Source organism: Microcebus murinus, chromosome 27 (assembly GCF_040939455.1).
Source record: "Microcebus murinus isolate Inina chromosome 27, M.murinus_Inina_mat1.0, whole genome shotgun sequence".
Taxonomy (NCBI): Eukaryota; Metazoa; Chordata; class Mammalia; order Primates; family Cheirogaleidae; genus Microcebus; species Microcebus murinus.
In genome coordinates, this window is record NC_134130.1 from 18,041,160 (window position 1) to 18,060,717 (window position 19,558).

The 19,558-nt window shown below is 38.5% G+C and overlaps 1 protein-coding gene across 4 annotated transcripts in view; it reads left to right on the forward strand.

Annotated features, from left to right (window-relative positions):
- Positions 1-19,558, forward strand: part of PPA2 (inorganic pyrophosphatase 2) — an 83,257-nt gene that overhangs the window by 11,184 nt on the left and 52,515 nt on the right. For 2 of the 4 annotated variants that reach the window (XM_075998099.1, XM_012778999.3), the window contains 2 exons: positions 3,117-3,236; positions 19,061-19,147. In XM_075998099.1, the coding sequence (XP_075854214.1) occupies positions 3,117-3,236; positions 19,061-19,147 (207 nt within the window). The remainder of the gene's footprint in view (positions 1-3,116; positions 3,237-19,060; positions 19,148-19,558) is intronic. The other 2 variants (XM_012779000.3, XM_012779001.3) reach the window with 1 other exon arrangement.

Below are 19,558 nucleotides of genomic sequence, written 5' to 3' on the forward strand. Positions count from 1 at the left end.
AGCTTGAAAGCACTGAAAGCTTGTTTTACTTTACAGGCAGCTTTACTGGAATATAAATCAGAATAAGTAACATATACATATATGTTTTCATTATGTTATTTTTATAGGTTCACAATTTTATTTTGATAAATGAAAAATTAGAAAAGTCATATGGCTGTCGGCTAAAAGTCGCTGTGCGCGTTCATCTGTGGCTATCAACTATAGTCGACACTGGTATCAAAGTGGTTAAAGATAGTATTTTTTCAATTTTGCTTCTCTAGTTTGTTATAGTCATATTTATTTAATTTTCTCTCTCCTTTCTTTGAAAATGGCAAATATTTTCAAGGTTTACTTAAATAGATTCTGAGATGTATTTAGTTCCTAGACAACCGTTGAAATTTGCAGAAGTGCAATTGCTGGATCATAAAAATAATTCTGTTTTTAGATGGAGAAGCCTACATACAGTTTTTCATAATGGCTGTACTAATTTACATTCCCACCAACAGTGTACAAGGATTCCCTTTTCTTCACATCCCTTGCCAACAGTTATTTTCTTTTGTCTTTTTGATAATAGCCATTCTGACAGGTATGAGATGATATCTCATTGTGATTTTAATTTGCATTTCTCTAATTAGTGAAGTGGAGCATTTTTCTGTACATCTGTTGGCCATTTGTATGTTGTCCTTGAGAAATGTCTACTCAGGTCCCTTCTCCATTTTTTAATCAGGTTTTCTGTTTTGTTAATTGAGTTGTTTGAGTTACACACACACACACACACACACACACACACACACATATATATATGTTTTTTTTTTTTTTTTAAAGAGATGTGGTCTTGCTCTGTCACCCAGGCTAAGTTTTTAAAAAAATTTTTGTAGGGATGGGATCTCACTTTGTTGCCCAGGCTGGTGTCAACGCCCTGGCCTCATATATTTTGGATATTAACCCCTTATCCGATGTATTGCTTGCAAATATTTTTTCTCAATCTGTAGGTTGATTCTTTATACTGTTGTTTCCTTTGCTGTAAAAGGCTTTTTAGTTTGATGCAATCCTATTTGTATATTTTTGCTTTTGTCACCTGCTCTTTTGGGCTCCAATCCAAGAAATTATTGCCCAGATCGGTGTTATGTGGTTTCCTCCCATGTTTCCTTTTAGTAGTTTTATAGTTTCTGTTTTTAGATTTAAGTCTTTAATCCATTTTGAGTTGATTTTTGTATGTGGTATGAGATAAGGGTCCAATTTCATTCTTCTGCATGTGACTATTCAGTTTTCCCACTCCATTTTTTAAAGAGACTATCCTTTTCTCATTGTCTGTTCTTAGCACTTTGTTGAAAATCAACTGACCATATGTGCTTGGGTTCATTCTGGGCTTTCTGTTCTGTTGGTTGATGTATCTGGGTTTTTTTTTATTTTTTATTTTTGCCAGTACAGATTGAGCATCCCTTAGCCAAAATGCTTAGGATCAGAAGTATTTCTGATTTCAGAATACTTGCATTTATATTCACCAGTTGAGCATCCCAAATTTGAAAATAAAAAATCTGAAACACTCCAATGGTCATTTCCTTTGAGTGTCATGCACTCAAAAATGTTCAGATTTTGGAGCATTTCAGATGGGATGCTCAACTTGTCCCATACCACTTCAGTTGCCATGGCTTTGTAGAATAGTTGAAATCAAGTGGTATGATGCCTCCACTTTTTTTTTTTTTTTTTGAGAGAGTCTCACTTTGTTGCCCAGGCTAGAGTGAGTGCCGTGGCGTCAGCCTAGCTCACAGCAACCTCAAACTCCTGGGCTCAAGTGATCCTACTGCCTCAGCCTCCTGAGTAGCTGGGACTACGGGCATGTACCACTATGCCCAGCTGATTTTTTCTATATATATTAATTGGCCAATTAATTTCTTTCTATTTATAGTAGAGATGGGGTCTCCCACTTGCTCAGGCTGGTCTCGAACTCCTGACCTTGAGCAATCCGCCTGCCTTGGCCTCCCAGAATGCTAGGATTACAGGTGTGAGCCACTGTGCCTGGCCGATGCCTCCACTTTTGTTCTTTTTGCTCATGATTGCCTTGGCTCTTCCGGGGTTTTGATGGTTCCATATGAATTTTAGAATTGTTTTTTTCTTGTTTGTTTTGTGTTTTTTTTTAAACTTTTTTGTTTTGTTGTTCTTTTTTGTGTGTGTTTTTTTCTGGATTATTTGTTTTTGTGAAAAATGTCATTGGAATTTTGATAGCGATTGCATTGAATCTGTAGATCACTTTGGGTATGGACATTTTAACAATAGTAATTCTTATAATCCGTAAACATGGGATATCTTTCCATTTTTTGTGTCTTCAATTTCTTTCATCAATATTCTATAGTTTTTAGTTTACAGATCTTTCACCTCCTTGGTTAAATTTATTCTCAAAGTATTTTAATTTTTTGTCATTGTAAATGACATTGTTCTATTTCTTTTTTGGATAGTTTGTTAGCGTATAGAAACACTGATGATTTTTGTGCTGATTTTGTGTCCTGCAAATTCAATGCATTCATTTATTCTCATGTTTTCTGGTGCAGTCTTTAGGGTTTTCTATGTATAAGATCATGTCATCAGCAAACAGTGACAATTTCACTTCTTCCTTTTCTATTTGGATGCCTTTTATTTCTTTCTTTTGCCTAACTGGTCTGGCTAGGACTTCCAGTACTATGTTGAATAGAAGTACAAGAGTGAGCATCTTTGTTTTGTTTCTGATCTCAGAGGAAAGCCTTTCAGTTTTTCACTATTGAGTATATGGTAAGAATCTTTGAGTTAAGCTTATTAGAAGACTGAGGGTAATAAAAAGCCTGAGATTAGTAACAAAAAGCAAGTTGATTAATCTTTATCCTCTTTCCATTTCAATAATTTTATTATTTGTGTTAGAAATAATGGAATACATAAATAGAATACCTAAATAAATAATCTAATGTTTCCTTTCCAGATAGTTTGTCTTATATAGTACTATAAATTAATAATAAGAGTTGGCTTAATTTATTTTAGGGTACTTTTGATCATTAAGTTCGAATATGAATATTTAGTCTGAAAAACAGATTTTAAAAATACTACTTGGTTATAGGATTGATCATTTCTTATCCTCTTCTCCCTTTCTTTCCCTGTGATTTGCTTAGATTGCCACTGAGGAACCATTGAATCCTATTAAACAAGATGTAAAGAATGGCAAGCTACGCTATGCGGCGAATATCTTTCCTCACAAGGGTTATATATGGAATTATGGTGCCCTCCCTCAGGTATCATTTTTATTATAATGGTAAAACTTTTCTGTCTTCTGAAAAAATTGCCCTGTAAATCCTGTGAACTACTTGGGTTTAAATTGGTTCTGAGGACATGTCAGTTTGAGAGATTTATAAATTTGAAATTTTTTAATGTGAAGTTTTATTGTATCAGTAAATTTTATTTTAAACCTTATATATGTCTATACTCAAGTTCTGGAGTTTGGTATATAGAACATATACATTTGACATTTTTTTTTTTTTTTTTTGAGACAGAGTCTCGCTTTGTTGCCCAGGCTAGAGTGAGTGCCATGGCATCAGCCTAGCTCACAGCAACCTCAAACTCCTGGGCTCAAGCAATCCTCCTGCCTCAGCCTCCCAAGTAGCTGGGACTACAGGCATGCACCACCATGCCCGGCTAATTTTTTCTATATATATTAGTTGGCCAATTAATTTCTTTTTATTTTATAGTAGAGACGGGGTCTCGCTCTTGCTCAGGCTAGTTTCGAACTCCTGACCTTGAGCAATCCGGCCCGCCTCGGCCTCCCAGAGTGCTAGGATTACAGGCCTCCCAGAGTGCTAGGATTACAGGCGTGAGCCACCACGCCCGGCCACATTTGACATTTTGAATACATTTCTTTTTCTGGTCTTGGCTGTTGTGTCAGTGAAAAATTTTTAAACAAGACTATCCATAGTCATTCCTTTAAATATGACAACTTGTACTTTTATACATATTCATATATTTAATATGATAGCATGAATTTCATTTTTTAAACTTTAACAGATGAATCTTCTATATTATTAACTTTTTTCCATAACTCATCACGTATTGAGTTAGGCAGCTTTACTTGTATTATTCATTGTTATGACTTTATAATTTTTTAAGTGGAAAGCAGGAAAAACAAGAACTAAATAATGGTAAGGTGGCATTCTTACTGCAGAGTGACAGTTTATTATTTCCTTTTCTTCCTTTCTTACCCTCTTTTGTTTTTTTCTCATGTTTCCTTACTCCTGGGAAGTGGTAACTGTTCAAGACTATTTAGTGAATGAGTAAAACTTAAAATATGCTGAATCAAAAGCCTAGGTTTTGGGAACATAGAAGACCATCTGCCTTTATAAAAACTGTTTATAAAAACTGTTAGGCCATTCATCTATCTGGAGAATAAATTGTTTTATTTATTAATTTTAATATTTTACATGGCATTTCAAGATGCTATTGGGGAAATATTCGAGAAAAGAGAGTCTTGCTTTATCCCACACAAAAAAGCAGCTGCCCATGTAGAATAAACATTCACAGGAAAATGAAAAAAGAAAATTATTTTCTAAAGAGTCATGCTGTCTGGCCGGGCGCGGTGGCTCAAGCCTGTAATCCTAGCACTCTGGGAGGCCGAGGCGGGCGGATTGCTCGAGGTCAGGAGTTCGAAACCAGCCTGAGCAAGAGCAAGACCCCATCTCTACTATAAATAGAAAGAAATTAATTGGCCAACTAATATATATATGTAAAATTAGCCGGGCATGGTGGCGCATGCCTGTAGTCCCAGCTACTCGGGAGGCTGAGGCAGAAGGATTGCTTGAGCCCAGGAGTTTGAGGTTGCTGTGAGCTAGGCTGACGCCACGGCACTCACTCTAGCCTGGGCAACAAGCGAGACTCTGTCTCAAAAAAAAAAAAAAAAGAGTCATGCTGTCTTTGATGTATTTAGACCACCCACATGGGTACATTCTTCATTAAAATGGGCACTTCTAAAATGATATGCTAACAATGAGAATGCCTGTTGAAACTGTGAACGCAGGTTTTCTGACTCTCCAGATGCCTAAATAACATTCTGTCTGACCCATTAGTGAAAGGTTAAAAAACATTCTGTAAAGCTCTGAGGAGAGGATGTACGGATGAGGGGAAGGCCAAAGAAGCCATTGAATTAGAGACAGACAAAAACAAGAGACATGAAGTAGAGCAGGTAGAGGGCAGACTAAAGTTTATGTATTTGTTTATTTCTCTAAACATTTATTAAGGATTTACGTGCTGGGCAGTGTGTTAGGTACCGAGTGTATAAAGAGATGAGATACAGATATAAGATCAAGGCAGCATCCTAAGTGACTGAGAATCTGGGTTTGGGAGCCAGATTGCCACTTTCTAGTAGTATCCTGGGCAAGATATGTTATCTTTTTGTGCCTCGCTTTCATCATCTGTAAAATGCAGAACATAAAGTATCTACTGCAAATGGTTGTGTTAAACGAGTTACTGTGTTAGAATAGTGCAAAACATACAGTAATCAATTATTATCATCACTTGTGCTTTTATTATCTGTTGTTCTTTCCTTAAAGTTATTTACAGTCTGACCCAATCAGCTCAGTCTGATCAACAGCTAAGCCACTAGTTACGATGTACTGCTCATTCATCTATTAATTCTATTATTTATTTATTTATTTTTGAGACAAAGTCTCACTCTGTTGCCCAGGCTAGAGTGCCGTGGCATCAGCCTAGCTCACAGTAACCTCAAACTCCTGGGCTCAAGCAATCCTTCTGCCTCAGCCTCCCAGGTAGCTGGGACTACAGGCACGTGCCACCATGCCCGGCTACTTTTTTCTATTTTTAGTTGCTTGGCTAATTTCTTTCTATTTTTAGTAGAGATGGGGGTCTCACTCTTGCTCAGGCTGGGTTCGAACTCCTGACCTTGAGCGATCCAACCGCCTCGGCCTCCCAGAGTACTAGGATTACAGGTGTGAGCCGCCGCACTCGGCCTCTTATTTTATTGTGGAAAAAAATTTAAGAAGCAAACTTTTTGATAGGAAGGAAAAGAGGTGAGGAATGGAGGTAAAACCAAAGAAGCTTCTGAAGTTTTCTATTTAAAGCCCTGCCAATTTTTTGTGCTCTGCTGGGTATGTTTGAATTTTGAAGATGTTCTCACCTGCTATGGTATTAGTCTATTAGGTGCAGTAGTTCTCCTATTAATACAACAGAATTTGACTGCAGCAGTCTCTTAAGTTACCCTGCATTCACTGTTGTCTACCTAAGTTTCATACTCCATCCAACATCCAAAATGATATTTTAAAAACATAAATCTGCTAATGCTTTTCCCATATGATAACTTTTAATGGTCTCCTATTGCTAGAAGGATGAGACACAAAATTCTTAACATTGCTCCAACATCTTGCACGATCTGTCCTCTACTTACTTCTCTGTTTTGCAACATTCTTCTTTTCTCGCCTCCATTCTGCCACAGTTGCTTCAGTGTTTCTAACTTCCATGTCATGTCCACACCAGCCCTTCACAGGACCCTTCGTTCATTCAGCACATTTTATTGAGGGCTTGATATTTGCCAGATATTCTTGTTTGAAGTACTAGTGATAAAGTAGTGATAAAAGTGACAAATATTCCTCTGGAACTTATATTGTAGGCAGATAAACAGACAATAAACAAAATAAGCCCTAAGAAAAATGTCAAGTGGTGGTAAGAAAAGCAAAGCAAGGAATGGGGCTAGGGTGTATTGGGATTGTTGCAGTTTACATAGGGGGCGGCCTCGGTGGAAAGGTGTTATATGAGTAAAGACCCCCAGGAAGCCAGGGACCAGACAGTGTCGACATGAGAGGAGGACCTCGCAGCAACTGTCGGGGTCCGAAGGTAGGAGCAGGCCTAGTGTGTCTGAGTGTCAAAAAGGAGGCCAGGATGGCTGGAGTCAACGTGGAAGGAGGAAGGAGACCTGCATTCTCTGTGGCATTTTTAACCAGAGATCTTTACCATCTTTTTAAACCCATACAGATCTTGGGGCGGGGGAGGGGGTGGGCTGTGTGTGTATCAGTCTTCAGGAAAAAGAATAAGCCATCAATTCCATATAAGTTAGTTATTTACAAAACAAAAATAACTAAGTTGAATGATGTTTTTAAAACTTTGAAATCATACTTATGGGAAGGAATAATTTCCTACCTATTATCTTTTTGCTTGTTTGTCAGTGTTTAGAGAAGGGAGCGCCTGTTACAATGAAAGTCAGCCTCTGGCCCCATTTCCCTTTGTGATCTTGTCTCCAAGTCCCCCCTCCTCCCCTTTCTTCCTCTCCTCCCCTCCCTCCTCCTCCCTCTCCCCCCCACTCCCCCTCCTCCCCTGTTCCCATGCTGGGCTTTCACACTGCAGGTGTGCGCTTGCCTCAGGCTTCCACATTTACTGTGTCCTTTCCTCAGAACACCCTTTCAAGGCTGACCTCCATAAATGTTTGTTCAGAAATCATCTTCATGATATCTACAAAACTTCCTTTAGAACTTTCAGCCCTTCCTGTACTCCCATTCTCCCTCCCATACTTTATTTATTTCCCTTTTCTGTAACACCCACCAATTTGTGACTGGCTGTATAATTTAGTTATTTATTATGTTTATTGTTGATTTCTTCCAGCTAGAACACAGGCAGGCTTTGTGAGGGTCAGTATTCTGCCTCTTTTCTTTACTGATATATTCCAACTGCCCAGCTCAGTGCCTGACACAGAGTAGGTGATCAGTAAATATGTGTGAAATGAATAAATTAATCAATGCATTGGGAACATGTGTCACGTTTGTTTCATAGGCATGTGTGGCATTGGATTTCGCTGTTCTCCTGTGATTTGTTATTTGTCTTGTAACAGCAGAGTAGTTTGCTCAGAGTAGTTGCCAAGCCAGCTGTGCTTGGAAGAACGTTTACGTGGTGGAATACTGTTTAAGTAGCAGTCTCTCCACATAGCTTGTGATTCATCTGTGTGCCATCATTATCAGACCTTCAGCTGTCTAGACTGTTAACCTTAATAACTTCTCCTATGCTCCTAATAATACCTTCCTCAAAGTTTGAGCTTGCCTGGGCAAAAATCCTTTTTGTCTTCCTCCAGTTTATTCATATTACCCACATATAACAGGTTGTTCCAGTGCTATATCTCTCTCAGTGAATATTTAGAATACCTGTCTGGAAAATATTAAAGAACTAGAATTACTTTATATTCAAGATTTCTTCAGTTTTAATGTAATACTGATGTGTTTATTTTGAACTTGATTATAAATTTGGCTCATTTAGTACTTAACGTTTTAGCTTTGTAAGCTGAGACACCTGACTCAGTCTCTCTAGGCCCTTTTGTTCATCTGTCTGATCAAACTTACCTACCCTACAAGGTTACTGTGAGTATTGAATGAGTTGATCAAGGAAAAGAGTTCTGCTCCATAGTGAGTTCTTATTAATTCAATAATGATGACACTGTTGCTACTCTTGTTAGCTGCTGATATTAAGAACACGAGTAGATGGCCGGGCGCGGTGGCTCACGCCTGTAATCCTAGCTCTCTGGGAGGCTGAGGCGGGTGGATTGCTCGAGGTCGGGAGTTCGAAACCAGCCTGAGCAAGAGCGAGACCCCGTCTCTACTATAAATAGAAAGAAACTAATTGGCCAACTAATATATATAAAAAAATTAGCCGGGCATGGTGGCTCATGCCTGTAGTCCCAGCTACTTGGGAGGCTGAGACAGAAGGATCGCTTGAGCCCAGGAGTTTGAGGTTGCTGTGAGCTAGGCTGACGCCATGGCACTCACTCTAGCCTAGGCAACAAAGCGAGACTCTGTCTCAAAAAAAAAAAAAAAAAAGAACACGAGTAGAGGTCCTTGTTCCAAATTGAAGCTGGGAAAGCATAGATAGTGGTTGAGTAGATCTTACTTCCTTTGACTTGGTGATAGGAATCCGCGGTGATCAGGAAGGAATTCTTAAATACAGCTTTGTACAATTTAGTGATTTTTGAAGAGACTTAAGGATCAGAGCATGGTGATTGCAAATGTATTAGGTAATATTTATAGAGTCAAGTAACGATCTCAAAAACCTACAGGAGGATGGAAAAGATTTGTTTTAAGCTAGATCAATAATGTGTGTGTGTGATGAGGGAGGCAGGATGGCTGATGAGAGACGTTGGTCACCAGATCATCTCCAAATGAAGGAAAAATTTTAGATGTGGGGGAAAAAAACCATAACCCAGGTGTGATTCTGAGAGAAAAGTTCCAGAACCTACCAGAGGTTCCATGGGGAGAAATTGTGGAGCTGAACAAGAAGGAGCAATATTTCGGTAGAGATCAACTTCCAAGGAATTTGGAGCCCCGTGGCAAGGATAACTGTGAGTGTTTGTTCTTCCCCCTCACACCACTGGAAGACTACGGGCTCCTGGGCTGTTGGAGAGCTTCTGTGCCCTCAGGAGCCTCAAAGCTGCTGCTGCCAGTGAACTGGGAGCTGCTTGAGCATAGAGCAGTGGACTGTCAGCCCCTCGGGGTCACTCCCCGTCACCACAGGCATGAGCCAGCATGGTGGGCACCACACTGCTTCTCCACCCATTGTGTGTCTTGTCCTGCCCAGGGAGCTCCCACCCTTCAGTTTTCTTGTCCCTGGTCCCCACATAAACATTTCCCAAGTCCTGCTCAGACTGCAGTGTCCACAAGAGCCCCAGGGGATCCCAGGGGATCTGTTTGATCACAGAGCTTGGCCGTTCAGGGCAGGCTGCCGTCAGTGGCAGGGAGAGTGCAGCAATCCAGGGGAGACTCTGGGATAAAGGGGACCAGCATGCCAGTTCTCCTCCTACTCTACCCTGCCCACAGTTACCAGTGCAGCCATGGCAGTCCCACGTGAGTCATCACAGATGCCCCAAGAGTTGAGCCAGAACTCTCAGGAACAGCTGCTTCCCCTCTGTTGGCACCCCCATCACACAGAGGCCCCCCAGGGAGTTGGGCTCATGCCTTTCCTCCTAGAGACCTACAGCGGACTAATGGGTGCTTGGAGTGTGAGCTCCCTGTCCACCAGCGCTCCCCAGTCATCCTTTCCTGTGGCAAAACAAGGCATACCCCAAAGCAGAGGGACATTAAACCTGCTTGAGCACTCCAGGGACATCTTGGGACCAACATGCTTTGCTCTGGTATGGTCAGGGATTGAACTTGGGGGACCAGGGAACAGGCCCCGCATGCTAGATCTGAAACCCTGGGACTCAGTTGTGTTGCTCAAGGGCATAGAGGGAAGATTTGTAAACTAATCTTGGGAGGAAAGGAAGCCCACCTGGACAGAATTTCTAAAAGGAGAGTGCAGTCTGCATCTGAACCACAGTGCGTTCATAGAGTACCACTCATGCCATAGGAAAGCTGCGCTTTCGGTCCAGGGTAGGATCCTGGGCGAGAAAGCTCCCAGCCTGTGGTGCCACTGCTGGTGAGCTCTGCTAGTTTGGGCTGCTGCTTGTGGCAGGACCCCAGAAGGAGATCCATGGGCTAAGGGAAGAGAGAGAAGAGTGAAGCCCACCCACACCTGCCAGACTCTGAAGCCCAGACTGCCCCTCCCCTACAAGCAGACTTTTTGGCTTGGTGGGACCACTTCAGCCCCTCCCTGGTGGCTTTCCCTAGTGGCCTGGGAGCTGACCTGTGACCTCTGTGAGACAGTGCTTGTGTCTGCCTTTGTGGAAACTGAACGCAGGCTCACCTGACAGCCCACCCAGCCTCCACCACCCGCCTGGGCTATGGTAGAGAATAAGGAGTCCCCTGGGAGCTCCAGGTTCCCACTCACCATCTGGGGCATCCAAGTACTTTTCCTAATCGACTACAGCCAGACACAGGTCCCCCAAACAACACCACAGCTGGCTGTCTACTATAAACACCACCTGTTGGCAGAGAGGACAACTTGTACAGCCCATTGCAGCATTTACTGATTCATTTGCACAGGGCGTGGATGACTCTTCCCACAAATGCCACCTGCTGACTTGGAGATTCAGTTGGGTATCCCAATCTAATTCATACCATAAAGAAGACCACAGGGCTGGGAAAAGAGAAAGAATTTAAAGACTACCATCTTCCCTTGTAAACAAGAGACAGGGATTCTGCCCACATACATAGTACACCATTGCTACAGTCTACAAATAACTAGCAATTGAGCAAACCACCACACTAAGGATATCTATAACCAAGGTATCCATCCAGAACCTAGACCTTCATCAAAGTACTGACAAGCAAAGCCAAAGGTTCTTACCAAGGTGTATTGCAGACACACCCTTAAGAATGAGTGGGGGAGAATCCCATGTAAACAAAAGAAAATCCCAAAACAAAATAGCTGCTCTAGTTGAGAAGGAATCAGCACAAGAACTCTGGAAGTATGAAAAGTCAGAGTGAAAGGACCACCCTGTTCCCAAAGGAGCACACCAGCTCTCTCTGTAGCAATGGATCCAAATCAAAATGAAAATACCGAAATGACAGATAAAGAATTTTAAAAATGGATTATAAGGAAGCTCAATGAAGTCCAAGAGAAAATGGAAAACCAACTCAAAAAAACCTAGAAAATAATTCAGGAAACAAATGAAAAATTTACTAAAAAGATACATTTTTTAAAAAAGCAAATAGAACTTCTGGAAATCAAAATTTTATTTAGGGAAATACAAAACACAGTAGAAAGTTTTAAGAATAGACCAGGCAGAAAAGAGAATTTCAGAGCTTGAAGACAACTCTTTTGAGTCAATCCAGTCAGTCAGAAATAAAGAACAAAGAATCAAGAAAGAACAAAGTCTATAAGAAATATGGGATTATGTAAAATGGCCAAATATAGGAATCATATTAAAAAGCTTTTGGACTGCCAAGGAAACTATCATCAGAGCCAACAGAAGGAGAGAAAATATTCTCATGCTGCACATCTAATAAAGGGCTGATAACTAGAATCTATATAGAACTCAGGAAAATCAACAAGAAAGAAAGAAAAAAAAAAACAACCCCAGTGAAAAGTGGGCAAAGGACATGAACAGAAACTTTTTAAGAGAAGATAGACTAATGGCCAATGAACAAATGAAAAAATGCTGAACATCTCTAATCATCCAGGAAATGCAAATCAAAACCATAATGAGATGTCACTAACTCCATTGAGAATGTTTTTTATCAAAAAAGTCCCAAAACAACAAATGTTGGTGTGGATGTTGAGAAATGGGAACATTCTTACACTGCTGATGGGACTGCAAACTAGTACAACCTCTATGGAAATTCATATGGAGATACCTCAAAGAACTCAAAGTAGAACTACCATTTGATCCAGCAGTTCCACTATAGTGTATTTACCGAAAGGGAAAATAAAAACATTCTGTAAAAAAGACATCTGTACTTGGATGTCATAGCAGCACAATTCACAATTGCAAAGATGTGGAAACAACTCAGGTGTTCATCAATACATGAGTGGATTAATAAAATGTGGTATATGTATACCATGGAATACTACTCAGCTTTAAGAAACAATGGTGATAGAGCACCTCTTGTATATTCCTGGATAGAGATGGAACCCATTCTACTAAGTGAAGTATCCCAAGAATGGAAAAACAAGCACCACATGTACTCACCAGCAAATTGGTGGAGCCTATTCTTCTAATTGAAATATCACAAGAATGGAAAAACAAGCACCACATGTATTCATAATTAAATTGGTACTAATTGATCAACAATTATGTGCACATATGGAAGTAACATTCATAGGGTGTCAGGCAGATGGGTGGGGAAATGAGATGATGGGTAAATTGGGCTTATAGCTCTGACTTGGGTGGGGCAAGGGCAATACATATAACCTAAACATTTGTACCTCCATAATATTCTGAAGTTAAAAAATCAAAAGCAAAAACAAACAAAAAGAATCATAGGCCTCACAGAAGGTGAAAAAGAAAAAGAAAAAGGCTTGGAAAACTATTTGAGAAAATAGTTGAGGAAAACTTCCCTAGTTTTTCTAGAGATTTAGACATCCAGATACAAGAAGCTCAACAAATACCTGGGAGATTCATTGAAAAAAGGGCATCACCAAGGCATATAGTCATCAGACTGGCCAACATCAATGTAAAGGAGAAACTCTTATGAGCCAGGAGGCAAAAACATCAAGTAACTTACAAAGGAAAACCCAATCAATAAAAGCCAGCAGCCCTTCATGATAAAAAACAAAACAAAACAAAAAAACTCTCAAAAACCTAGACATAGAAGGAACATACTTCAAAATAATAAAAGCCATATATGATGGACCCACAGACAACACTGTACTGAATGGGGAAAAGCTGAAAGCATTTCCCCTAAGAACTCAAGTAAGATAAGTATGCCCACTGTCACTACTTCTGTTTAACATGGTATTGGAAGTTCTAGCCAAAAGAATGAGGCAAGACAAAGAAAGAAAGAAAGGGCATCTGAATTGGGAAAAAAGAGGTCAAATTATCCCTGTTTGGCAGTGATATAATCTTGTATTTAGAAAACCCTAAAGACTCCACCAAAAGACTCTCAGAATTGATAAATAAATTAAACAGTCTAAGTCTACAAAATCAAAGTGCACAAATTAGGAACATTTCTTAATACTAACAACAATAAAGCTGAGAGCCAAATCAAGAACTCAGTACCATTTACAAAGCTGCAAAATAAATAAATAAAATACTCAAAAATATATTTAATCAAGTGTAGTTCTCTGTAAGTGAACGATTTCTACAAAGAGAACTATAAAACAATGATGAAAAATCATAGATGACACAAATGGAAAGTATCCCATCCTCATGGATTGGAAGAATCAATATTGTTAAAATGTCCATACTGCCAAAAGTGATTTACAGATTCAATACAGTTCCCATCAAAATACCAATGTCATTTTTCACAGATCCAGAAAAAATAATCCTAAACTTCATATGGAACCAAAAAAGAGCCTGAATAACCCCAAAGCAATCTTAAGCAAAAAGAATAAATCTGGAGGGTATCACATCACCTGACTTCAAATTATACTATAAGACTATAGTAACTAAAACAACATAGTGTGGTATACCAATGGAACAGAACAGGGAACTCAGAAATAAATATAGTTAAGATAACTGACTTTAGACAAAGCAGAGAGTAACATACACTGGGGAAAGGGCACTCTATTCAATAAATGGTGCTGGGAAAATTGGATAGCCACATGTAGAAGAACTAAACAGCATCCCTATCTCTTGCCATATATACAAATTAACTCAAGATAGATTAAAGACCTAAAGGGTAAGACCTGAAATCATAAAAATTTTGTAAGAGGCCATAGGAAAATCTCTTCTAGACATTGGTTTAGGCAAGGAATTTGTGACCAAGACCCCAAAAGCAAATACAACATAAATAAATAAATAAATAAGTGAGACTTAATTAAATTAAAAAATTTCAGCACTGCAAAGGAAATAATCAACATGGTAAATATACAGTCTATAGAATGGGAGAAAATGCTCACAAACTGTACATCTGACAAAGGGTTAATATCCAGAATCTACAAAGAACTCAAACAAATCAGCAAGGGAAAACAAACAAACAAATAAATAAATAACCCCATTAAAAATTGGCAAAAGACATGAACAGAGTTTTTTCAAAAGACAATACGCAAATGGCAACAGACATGCAAAATGCTCCTCATCACTAATCATCAGGGAAATGCTAATTGAAACCACACTGAGATACCACCTTACCCTTAGAAGAATGGCCATTACTAAAAAATCAGAAAATAATAGATGTTGGCATGGATGTGGTGAAAAAGGAATGCTTATACACAGTTGATGGTCCTGTAAATTAGTATAACCTCTATTGAAAACAGCATGGAGATTCCTCAAATAACTAAAAGTGGACCTACCATTTAAGCCAGCTATCCCACTACTGAGTATCTACCAAAAGGAAAAGAAATCATTATGTCAAAAAGACCTGCACTTGAATGTTTATTGCAGCACAGTTCACAATTGCAAAGATGTAGAATCAACCTAAGTGACCATCAGTTGATGAGTGGATAAAGAAAATGTGATATATGTGTGTGTGTATGTGTGTGTATATACACATACACACTATGGAGTACAACTCAGCTATAAAATAGATTGAAATAATATCATTTTGTAGTTACTTGGATGGAACTGGAGAACATTAAGTATCTCAGGAATGGAAAAACCAACACCATGTACTCCCACTAATATGTGAGAGCTAAATGATGGGTACACATGGTCATAAGGTGGTGTAAAGGACATTAGAAACGTAGAAGAAAGGAGGGTGAAAGTGGGGTGAGGGATAAAAATTTATTGAGTACAACATGCACTATTCAGGTGACAGGCACACTATAAGCCTTGACTTTAGCATTAATACAATTCATCCATTAACAAGAACACTTATACCCCCTAATATTTTGAAATAAAAATAATATGTGTATTTGGATGTATTTGTTTTCATATATTGTATATACATTATAATTACATTATATATTCATACATTATAATTACATTGTATATAACACTATTTATTTTCCTGTTGATAGGTTCTTTGTGTGGCTTTTTGTTATGTCTTCCTTGGTTCCACGCTAAAATTTTCCTGTATAGATAGCATATATAGGTGTATGTAATGGGGGATATACTATGAGTTAAATTGTGAGTTATTACATCTATTTTACTTTACGAAGTATTCCTAAATTGTTTACAAAGCAGTTGAAATAATTTATACTCCCACCAGCGGCATATAAGGGTGCCAGGTGCCCTACATCCTTACTAGTACTGAGCATTACTAGATTTTTAAGTTTTCAAAATATTGTCTCATTGTGATTTTAATTTGTATTTCTCCAATCAAACTGAGTATCTATTCATAAATTTATAAATCATTTGTGTTTCCTTGTTTTTGAATTACCTGGGTCTTCAACCCAGTTTGGTTGGGTTGCTCTTTTTCTTATTTAGTTGTAGAAGTTATTTCTAAATTCTGGATGCTAATTTTTGTCACTTTGTGAAACAAATATAATTTTGAACTTCTGCTCTTGATATTTCTTTTCTAGCCTGACTCTGCTTTTCTAGTTGTTTCTCTGCCTAGTTACACACCTAAAACTCCACAAGAGGGCGTGCTCAAAGTTTTAAATTTGTCAAGATTTCCTCTTCTGTTGAAATTATACTGTATTTTCAAGTTAAATTAGAGGCCATTTAGTATATATATCTCTTTTTGTTGTAAAAACTGAGGCCTGTAGATATAAAGTGTTAAAGCCTGGGGTGGAAATAGAAAGAACCAGTCTTGATATTTTTGCTGGTAAAGAACATCGATGAAAGGCCGGGCGCGGTGGCTCACGCCTGTAATCCTAGCACTCTGGGAGGCCGAGGCGGGCGGATTGCTCAAGGTTGGGAGTTCGAAACCATCCTGAGTGAGACCTCGTCTCTACTAAAAATAGAAAGAAATTAATTGACCAACTAAAAAATATATATATACAAAAAATTAGCCGGGCATGGTGGCGCATGCCTGTAGTCCCAGCTACTTGGGAGGCTGAGGCAGGAGGATCGCTTGAGCCCAGGAGTTTGAGGTTGCTGTGAGCTAGGCTGACGCCACGGCACTCACTCTAGCCAGGGCAACAAAAGTGAGACTCTATCTCAAAAAAAAAAAAAGAACATCAATGAAGAACTGGCCCTAGACTCAACAACATTGTAGAGCTTGACAGTTTTGCACTTGTGTACTTATTTCTTGAACAGAAGGAACTAAATTGATCAGTAATGTTGAAAAGTGGAGTTCTGAGGGGAAAACAGACCAACCAATCAATCAATAGAAACACTCAACAAAACCAAATTGAGTACCAGTTATGTGAAGATAGTTTTTGTCTCAGTGTATGGAAGGACTTTTTAAAATTAACATGGATCCAAATGAACTAAATTAAATTAGCTTATGAATTTGCGAGCTTCTTATTTGCTGGTAGTATTCATGCAGATTGTGAATGAGTGCTGACATTCAGAGTTTTAGGGCTAGGATGTATCTAAACATTATCTTACTTAAGACAGTCTTTTTATAGGTGAGGAACCTGAGATCTCGATGTTTTGGCCAATGTAGTTGTGGCTGGGTGGGCCTAGAATCTAGAAGTTTTCCTTTAAGCTAGTGTTACTTCTGGCTTGTCACATTTGTCCTCTCTGGGAGTGAGCAGGGAGCTGAGGGAAGTTTAAGAGGGGATTCCTGCATTAGGAAGGAAGAACCTCTCAGATATTTTCTGATTCTGCATCTAGGTTGTTTGATTCTATTATACCATGATCCCATCCTGGTTTCCCCAGCACATTGAGATTACTTTTGTAGCATTTGTCACGAACGCCTCACCATTTATTAACATGACACTCCCCACAGTATTGACTGTCCTGTTCATCTCTGTTCCTGGCCACAGAGTAGGTGCTTAGTAAATACTTTACTTTCAATCCAACATGCAGTATTCAAAAATAAAATAAAAAAATAAGAAAAATAAATATTTTACCATGTAAATGAATGTTTGCTAATAGGGAAAAAAAAAAGAAACAGTAATGGGAAGACTGGGAAAGAACTGCATCTCTATGGGAAAATATCTTAGAAGATTCTGAGAGAGAGAGAAGGTATTTAAGATGAGAGCCATGAAATATAAAGAGGTGATATCTGAAACTAGTTGCTATTGTTACCACAATTTGGATATAAAAAATAATGATTAATAGCCTCTCTAGCATTTTAGAAATTGTGTGAGCTTGAGCAGGTTTAAACTCTGTGTTTCAGTATACTTATCTATAAAATGGGGTTAATTGTGGTACATTCTTCATGGGGTATATGTATGTGTTTGTGTATGTTCTGTGTGTATCAGACAGAAAGTGTCACCTGTATTCCAGTGAAGTATGAATATTGTGAGAAAACAGACAAAAAAAAAAAATAGAAAAAGAAAGCTTCTGTCACCTATGACCAGTATGTAAGGTTAACAATTATGGTTATTTGTCTTGTAGTTTCTTAATATTATTAGTATTCGAGATAGTGAAATATTGTTGGTTTATTGATTTTTAAAAGAAAATACAGTTAGGTCAGTTTATTTCCAAATATACTATAAGTAGAACTAGAAGGAAAATATTCAAGTTTATCTGGGGTTTAGCTGTAAATAAGAGTCCATTTTTAATTATAAAGTTAGAGTAAATAAACTTGGATAGTCTGAAATCCTAGATAATAGTGATAAACTAAATCATAAGATGAAGCAGTTTCTATATCCCTTATAATGTAAATTTGAAACAAATAATTTTAGGGAACTTCTACAATGTTATTTAGAATCAGACAATTTTGAGGCTTTTTGGGATGGGTAGTGCCTAATGGGTATTTAAACTTGATGTCAAATTTATATTATGCTGTTTATTTATGAAAATGCCCATGTATATATTTAGTAATCAATAGGTTATCACTTTGCCAGGAAAGTAAAGAATTGACATCTTTTCATGTTTTTGTTGAGGTCTTGAGATTGGACAGCGAAGGTAGAGACTTTTTTAAATGGAATGAAATGAGACAAAATAGGTTTTTCTTTTCTTTAGTAGGTAATATCTTGTTCTTTAGTTTATGAAGGGAAAACTTGGTAAAAAGTAAAACTTAGTAAACTAAGCAAAACTTGGTAAACTAAGTAACTTAGTAACTAAGTTACTAAAAACTTAGTAAGTAAAACTTAGTAAAAAGTCATTTACAGAATAGGCAGTTTAGACACAGTGCTCTGACCGTTTCAGAGGAAGCAGGGGTGACAAAGCCACAGCCTAGGCCGTCAGCACAGACGCACACACAAGGGCAAAGGTGATGGCAACATCTACACTGAAACTTTGAAGGGAATGTCAGTTTAGACACTGTCGAAACTTGGAAGAAGAGCATGTCTGGAAATGCCACCCCCTTTTAGATGTGATTATATGGAGAATGAGAGATGAAGGGAGGAAATACTGTAGATCTATTTTAATTCTGATGCTTTAGGGACACACTGGCATGTTGGCTTTCAGCCTATGTAATTTCTGAGACTTCTTTTGAATTATGGCTGTCTATAAAACTTCATGATTATGTGGAAAGATTAAGATATAGTATTAACTAACCTATATTTCTGCCTCTTTTTTGTTTGTTTGTTTGTTTTTTAGACTTGGGAAGATCCCCATCAAAAAGATAAGAGCACAAACTGCTGTGGAGATAATGATCCTATTGATGTTTGTGAAATAGGCTCAAAGGTTTGGTTTATAGACTGTATTAATCCTGACATGTGTTTTGGTCTATTCATGCCATAAAATTTAATTTAGGCCTCTACTTCTTCAACTCTTCAAAGTTCCAGCCTGTTGACTCGTCTGGTATCAGTCTCTTCTTTTATCTTTACTTCCTTCTCTTAAACCAGGGGTTGGTAAATTATAGCCCCACAACCAGCTGGATCCAGCCTACCAGCTGGTTTTATAAATACACAGCTGTGCCTGTTCATGTACATATTGTCCATGGCCTGCTTCTGTACCACAGCTGCAGAGGTGAGGAGTTATAGCAAGAGTGTGTGTCTGCAAAGCCTAAAATATTTATTGTCTGACCCTTTATAGAAGAAGTTGGCCAAATTCTATCTTTAGCTTCCTTGCACATTATTCAGATACAAACTTCAA